The 7,397-nt window shown below is 47.5% G+C and overlaps 1 protein-coding gene across 1 annotated transcript in view; it reads left to right on the top strand.

The window, feature by feature from the left end:
• Positions 1-4,598: 4,598 nt before the first annotated feature.
• Positions 4,599-7,397, top strand: part of NEURL1B (neuralized E3 ubiquitin protein ligase 1B) — a 33,120-nt gene continuing 30,321 nt past the window's right edge. The window contains exon 1 of the mRNA XM_064671759.1: positions 4,599-4,719. Within this exon, the coding sequence (XP_064527829.1) occupies positions 4,689-4,719 (31 nt within the window). The 5' untranslated portion in view covers positions 4,599-4,688. The remainder of the gene's footprint in view (positions 4,720-7,397) is intronic.

Genomic DNA, 7,397 nt, shown 5'->3' with positions numbered 1-7,397 from the left:
CCTTCCCTGTCTGCCTCAGATCCCATGGGTCACCTCTGGCCCAACATCATCCTGGCCTATATTCCAGAAAATGTAGTTTAATCTCCCCAGCTTTGGGTAAATAAGCCTCAGCAGCCAAATCTCCAGCAGGCAGTAAGGACTTGGATCAGGAAACAGCTTCAATTGCTGCGTAGTCAAGGCCAGTTCAAGAAGCTCTTTGGAAGATTTTCCTACTGTTGTGCTGGAAGCTCCTGCTTCCCTTCATTTCTTAGAGACAAAAAAAAAGTAAGAACCAGTTTCTGTGCGTGACCTGCGGAGACCCTGAGCATCCTGTGCTAGTGCTGAGAGCAGGGGAGGGAAGTAATTGCTTTCAGCAGTTGGGAGGCGTGGGTGGCAGGATGGCTTTGCGCGGTGCTGGAGGACGCTCCGTACATGCATCCCTCCTAAACAAATACCTCTTTAAATGTGTATTATGGCGATTCAGGGAACAGCTTTTTTTTTTTTCCTTACTCCAAGTAGGAGAGAGGCTTATTAGTACTCTCCTTCCATAGGCAAGGTGCGGAGGCTGGGAAGTTGTGAGACAAGTAACATTTGCTTTTATCAGTCAAATCTGCTCTCTCCTGGACACTCATTTCAGCCAGAAATACAAGCAAAGGAATACAAGGTGCTGTCAGAGGCATGGCTGCTATAGGGGAAGCACATAATACTGTTCAGCACAGCTATGGAAATGAACTTGTGTCAGTAGGAAGGAATTATTTCTGTGACGCTGCTTGATGCATCCATGCTGGATAAGTACCTGTTGAAGAAAATGAGTTCTATATCACTGATGTCCATGTCAGAGTAACTGCACTCTGTTGGACACGGTATTTGGATGCTGGAAGAGCCTTTTTTCAGTGAGTTTTAGAACTGCAGTCTCTGAGAATTCCAAGGGAGCTCCAGCTAAGTAGGGGAGGGAAAGGGAGGTTTCAAGGTGAGATATGATGGAGGGGAAAAAGGTTTGGACAGTTTCAGAGCTCCAGACAGATGGAGCTGAAAGAGAAATGGATGCTCTAAGCATCTACTCAGATTTAGAGTCACAGGGAAAGGAAAAAAAGCAGATCTGAAGGTGCAGGGGTGTGAAATGGGAGCAAGAGCTGACAGCCCTAGGCTGTGGAGCAGGGTTAGACACAGCTCTAGAGGGAAATGTCTGCAAGCAGCAATCTGGTCTTTGGTAAAAGACAGATAAATCTGGGAAGTCCACAGGTTTTCAATGGAGCTCAGCTGTGAACAAGACGGAACTGGCCAGTTTGAGAGCAGAGGAGTAAAACTGGTGCTTGCTGGGAGGCAGCCAGGAGCAAGGGTGACTCTGCGGGCCAGGGAAGGTGCATCCCACCCTGAGCTGGGATCAGGGATCAGAGGAGACAGCTCTGCTTAAGCCCAGGAGGGCTCCCTGCCCTGATGGGAAAGACAGACAGGTTTTTCACTGTTTTATCTCACTGTTGCTGCAAAAGCTGAGTCTGTCATTATTTATTGCCATCTGTTAGAGAGACAAAAATGGCAGCTGCTAACAGTGATACCTTACATCTCATAATGTCTTTCATCCCCCAAAACTCGAGCCCCCAAGGGATTTACAAAGACAATGCAACCAATCTGATTCCATAAGAAGAGTTTCTCCTTAGGCTGGTATCAATCAGTGGAAATTTAGCTGTTCCTTGTAAACTATTTGCATCTCTGGGAACATTACATTTATACAAATGTGTTCATATGACCGCTAACAGGCAGCACAGCCCAAAACCTCTCGTGAGAGGTCTGGCCTGTGCAGGTGCTTATAGGAAGGCTTGTATCAGATACCTGTTGTGATGAACCTCAGGTGAAATTCATCACATTTTTGATTCTGAAAGAAATTTGTCTCTCTTTTTTTATTTTGTTGGTCCCATATTTTAAAGGCCTGGGTACACATCCATGCACAGTAAGATTTAGAGGTGATTATAGTGATCTGGGAAGCAGATGTCTGACATCAGTGTAGTACACAATGCCTCCCAGAGACTTTTTCCCTTGCATGGGAAAAAGTATCCTGATCATACTCCACTAATCTCACTGAGATGAATTTGTTATGGGGGCCACTAGAAAATGCAGAGCTGCAGAACAGTGGCTGCATGTGTCCAGTCCTGTGAGTTGGATCCAACACAGTCAGTGTTTTGTGGCTCCTCTGTTCCATAGCTTTGCTCCGGAGTCGGCTGATGGCTGACAGATGACCTTGTACATGTTTCCTGGGTTCCTTGTGGCTCGGTTCCATCACTTATGAAATAAGGATAATGTCACTCACCTTGTCTGCAAAATGGTTTAAGATCCAGTAATAAAAAATACCAGGAAGGAGCTTAGGTGATATTACTATTTTATATCTATGAGAATGCAGATACCAAAGCAAATTACACTCGTGTGCAGGTCATTCTGTCCCTTGAGGGGGAGAGAGGGAAGGGGATTTCTTAAGGAGCAGCCATCTGCCAGGCTTACAGAATAAATTACTGAAGTGTGTTATCAATAGTTATCAAAACTTGCTGGAGCGGAAAGAATTTTAAAATGCTAATGAGGTTTCATTTGTGGAGCCTTGGTTGGGCCAGTTGGTTTCCTTTCTGCATTTCTCCAGGCTGACTTTGCACTGCCTTTCAGTTCCGGCTTGGTGTCCAGTTCTGGCTTTCTTGTACTTTCTCAGTGTGGTTTCTAGAGAGAGTGAAATCATCCTTGCTGAACTGTTTCTCATGCGTATCATTTTGCATTGTGTGGAGCGGGTTATTTTAACAAACTCTAAATTTTTACAATGCCAAGAAGTAGGAGCGTTGATTGCATTCCTGGAGGCTGCCTCCATGTCCCAAGGATGTGCATTTCCATTTTATTGTCTTCTATTTTTACCTCATTTTGGGGAGGAGGAAGGGCTGGAACACCCTTGGGACAGGCAGTGACTGTCTGTGGGATGGTGTGGCCGCAGTGTGGAAGGAGGGACACGGGCAGATCCTGGGGAGGTGGCACCCAGCCCACACGTGGCACACACATGAGCTGCCCTGACAGCCCCTGGGCAGCCGCAGGGATCCAGCTGTGAAGAACCCCTGCTGCTGCCTCCGGCTTTTGAAGGCTCGTTTAAGCCCTAAAATAACAACTGCCACTCCCTGCTGAGGGAAACCAGCCGGGGATTAGCTGAAGCCTCCCATTCCCCGCTGTCTAGTGAAACAAGGACTTTCCCCTCTATGTAAATAGGGTGACATTGCTGCCCTCCCCTTCTCCCTGAAGGGGAGCTCTGTGCTCCAGCGCTCTCCTCCTGCCCTCTGACAGCTCCTGCCCATGGTTTACAGCTCAGGGCACCAAAGGCAGTGGGAGATGTGCTAACCCAAGGAGACAGCAGATGGGTGCAAGAGGTTTTAAGAACAGCTGCTGGTGTCTCATTCAATAATCCCATTTTTAACAAATCCATATGATAGCAAAAAATACTGGAAATTAGGTTTTTCTGTCCTCTCTCATCTCTTGAGCCACACTTGACCTGTTCAACATGATCTAGGGATTAAAGGCTTGTTATTTTAGCTCCTCTACAATAGATCAGAGTCTGAACTCTGCCAGGATATTGAGCCTTGACTGTTCTTTGACTCTCCACTTCTTTCTAGCTTTTTTTTTTTGTGTGTGTGTGTGTGTCCCAGGACTTGTGATAGTCCATGGATGTGACTTCTGCTAAGTGACACAGTGGCTTTTTCTAATCACTGTGCACTGTGGCATCAGCCCAATGTGTTGGTTGCAGCACGTTTTGTAGCCCTGAGGCTCCCAGTTCTCCAGTCTTAGAACTATGGAAGCTGCCTCAGAGAGGAAAGGCTTGGCAGCATCGCTCCTCAGCATCATCACCCCTTGGCAGCATAAGTGTGGCCAGGAGGAGGAAGGAAACCCTTGCTCTTTTCTAATGGGGCTATAAACGTATTTTTCTGTCTGAGATCAGAAGGGAGAGAAATTGTGAAGCCAATATTGTCAATACTGCACTGGAGGCTGTGGGCTGAGGTGTCTTTCGTCACCGTGCCATTGCCGTGCTTCAAACTAATCACGCATTTGCCAACACAACACTCCTGCTAATTCCCTCAATTCCCAGGTGGGGAAGTCGTGTCACTGAGATGCAAAGTGGCTTATCCAAGGTCACCCGTAAGGAAATGACACGGAGGGAGAGAGAGCTCGGGCTTACCGACTCCTACGGTTTCCCACTGCAGCTGGTACCCCTCGGGAAAGTGTTGCTGATGGACAGGTGTGCCCTGAGGGTACCGCTGGATGCTCTCCAAACCACTGGTTTTGCTACGGGGGGAAGAAGATTTTTTTTTTTTCCTAAGAGGGAGAAGCAAAAGGTCTGTCTGGGGGTCAGCGATCGCTCTGGAGAACAGCCGGGCCCGTGTTTGCCCAAACCCCGGCTGGCAGCTGCTCCAACAGATGCCAGCGGGTGTTCGCCGGAGCGCCGCACCCCCGTCACCGCCCCGCGCAGGGCGGGTTCCCGCAGTCCCCGGGCACCCCGGAGAGGCAGCGGGGCAGGCAGAGCAGAAGGGCAGCGGCATCCCGGGCTCGGCCGCGACTCGGGCGGGGCGGGCGGGGAGGGACCGCGGGGCGGGTCGGGGGCGGGCGCGGAGCGGCGGCGGGAGGCGGGCGCTGTCCATGGCCCTGCGGAGCTCCGGGCGGCCCCGGGCTCCGCCGCGCCGCCGAGCGAGCGAGCGATGGGCAACACGGTGCACAAGACCCTGGCAGGTACCGGCGGGGGCCGCGGGGCGGGGGGCGCGTCCTGCCCCGGGGGATGCTGCGGGCGGGCGGGGGGAGCCGAGCCGGGGCGGGCGGGCTGTGCCGAGCCCCCGGTCCGAGCCCCCCGCGACCCTGCGGAGCGGCCCGGGCGAAGTCGAAAATTTCAAGGGTTTTTTCGAATCTGATTGTTTTCAATGACCCGCGGCGGGCACTGGGGGTGATGCTGAGCGCGGGGCACGGCTGCGCCCACGGGGGAGCCACGGACGCGGGCGAAGTGGGGCTGATCCCGCAGCTGAAGCGGCGATCCCCAGCCCTTTGGCCGAATCCTCTGAGGGGCTTTCTGTTTCATTTTCCCATCCCTTTTTTTTTTTTTTTTTAATGGAACTTTTTAATGTGGAGAGACCTTAGTCGTTCGGAGTCGCCAGAAGAAAACTGTTTGAAATGAGGTCTGAAATGTTTGTTGGGCTGCCCTGGTTTTTAAACTGCCTTTTAGTGAATTCTGCTCTTACGCGAGAGATTTACAGATTCTTTTCCTTTGCAATTTCATAACTGTGGAGCTTTTTCCCCCTCTCAGAGAATCTGTGCATAATAAAAGCAGTTGGTCTCTATAGAATCAACAGTGTTGAATTACTGAGCCCTTGCCAGGCTGTATCTTCAGCTAGTTTGCTTTTCTTTTCTGCTCTTGCAGAGCTCCTGCATTGCATCCTTTGTACTTCGGGCTCCCATAAATAAAAAGGGTATTATTAAACTTATTTAAAGAAGCAGGAGGACCTATTGAACACATACACATGCCTCCCTGCAATCAGCCAGGGAGCTGAATATAGAAATAAAGAGAGGAATAGATTTGCATTTGGATGTGCCATATATTGTCTTTGCAAAGAGAAGGTGCCTGGGACCTTCAGGGCACAAAAGAAAGCTGCTAAGCTTGTGGTTTAGCTATGAACCAGTGATTAGATTTCTAGTTGCATCTCCTCTCATTCTTTAATACATTTAAATGGGACATTAGCTCCTTTCACAATAAGGAAGTTTTCATTTTATTAAATACTTCACCAACTGGCAAATAAAGGCATTGTAAGGAGTGCATGACCTTGGAGAAAATTCATTTTGTGGCTTGGCTTTTCAGCTATAGGCAACAGTAAAGGGCACATGCTAAAAACCTGGGGGAAAAAAAAAAAAAAAAAAAAAGCCAGGGAAATATCTTTGGGTCAGGAGAGGTTACCTCGATAGGGCTAGAACTTCCCAAAGAAAAAATATCTGTACCTGCTGGGACGTGGGATCTAGCTGTGAGCTCTGTTCCAGAAGGCTGAGAGTTGTATCAGCCGTTCTGCCTAGTGCTAGAACAGTCTCTCCTGAGCAGCCTTCACATGCTCAGCCTTACACACGTGAATTTAAAAAAAGGGATGACATCAGCTGCACCGCAGCTCTGTGATTCAGGAGTTCCTCGCGGTGCTTTCAAAAGAACTTCCTAAAAAAGAGGAAAAGTTTGATGGAGAAAAATGAAGGCTTGATTTATGTAGACCTCCCAGCTCAAACATTTGTTCTAGTGGCCTAGAAAATAAAATCTCTGTCCTGTCCTGCCAGGTGGAGACTGTCTGTAAGGATCTCTTCGCTGGGGATAGTCCATTTGCAAACATTTGTCAAATTGCGCAAGGCAAAGCTATGCAGGACACTTGAACGCCTTTGCTAATGTGCTGGATGATGCTGAAAATGTGTCTTTTCCCCAAATTCAGCTGCGTTCTGTTTTTACAGAGTAACGACTGTCAGAAGCAGCTGTTAACCTGTGGCTGCAGAAGAGCTTTTGGATGTTTGTATTTTTGAAATTTATAAATGTATTTTGTCGAGTTGGACCCAATTCAGCAATTTTTCACATTGATGTGCTCAGATGAATTGTTTGGCTTTTGTTATCCAAATGTCAATACGGAGGGAAGCAGGTTTAGAACTCTTCTTGGAACAGACTTTTTGAAAATGATAAAGTTTTTCCGGAAGACTGGATTGTTGGATGAAATTCTATTTATAAATGCTAGAGCTGTTTAAAATTACTCAAAGATAATCAGTCAGAATTACATCTTTCCTCTTCTTGGTCCAAAATGCACCTCTTTCTTCACCCTGGCAGACTGAGCAAAGCACTTTCACTCTCATTTTGACTAACAGAGAAATTGCTCTCCCCTGATCCATAGGCTGAAGTAACTTATTAATAAAAACCAAACAACCAAACCAAACATCCCCAAACTAAAATTTGCTTACTTGTGTTAAATTGATTCACTGTAGAATAATTTTTGTTGTTCACCATAAATAGCTTAAGGTGGAAAAAGGATTTTCTGGCTCCTGGAAAAGCCAAACAATCAACAATTCCGATTTTATATAGAAATACTTTTTTCAAACAGTGGAATTCAATTTTAAATCCTATTGAACGTATTTCAGCTCATTTTTATCCCTAAATTTGTTCAAATGTTTTCTGTGCTTGTTGCATCTTTAAATTCTTGCACAGCTTCATCCTTTCTCTCCACATTTCCATGTAATGATACGAGGGCACACGCTATCGGTGCTGGAGAAATTTGTGTTGGGAGCTTGGGAAACTTGTGTTTGCCTGGTATCTGATGGTTAACGCACAATGGGTGAAGGCTTTGTCAAATTAACAGCGAGGTTCTAACCAGAGTGCTATTGAAATGAGTAATAGGCTGTGGCTA

This window comes from Pseudopipra pipra, chromosome 15 (genome assembly GCF_036250125.1).
Source record: "Pseudopipra pipra isolate bDixPip1 chromosome 15, bDixPip1.hap1, whole genome shotgun sequence".
Classification (NCBI taxonomy): domain Eukaryota; kingdom Metazoa; phylum Chordata; class Aves; order Passeriformes; family Pipridae; genus Pseudopipra; species Pseudopipra pipra.
Note: the sequence above shows the minus strand (reverse complement) of the source record. Positions and strands in the feature narration are given on the sequence as shown.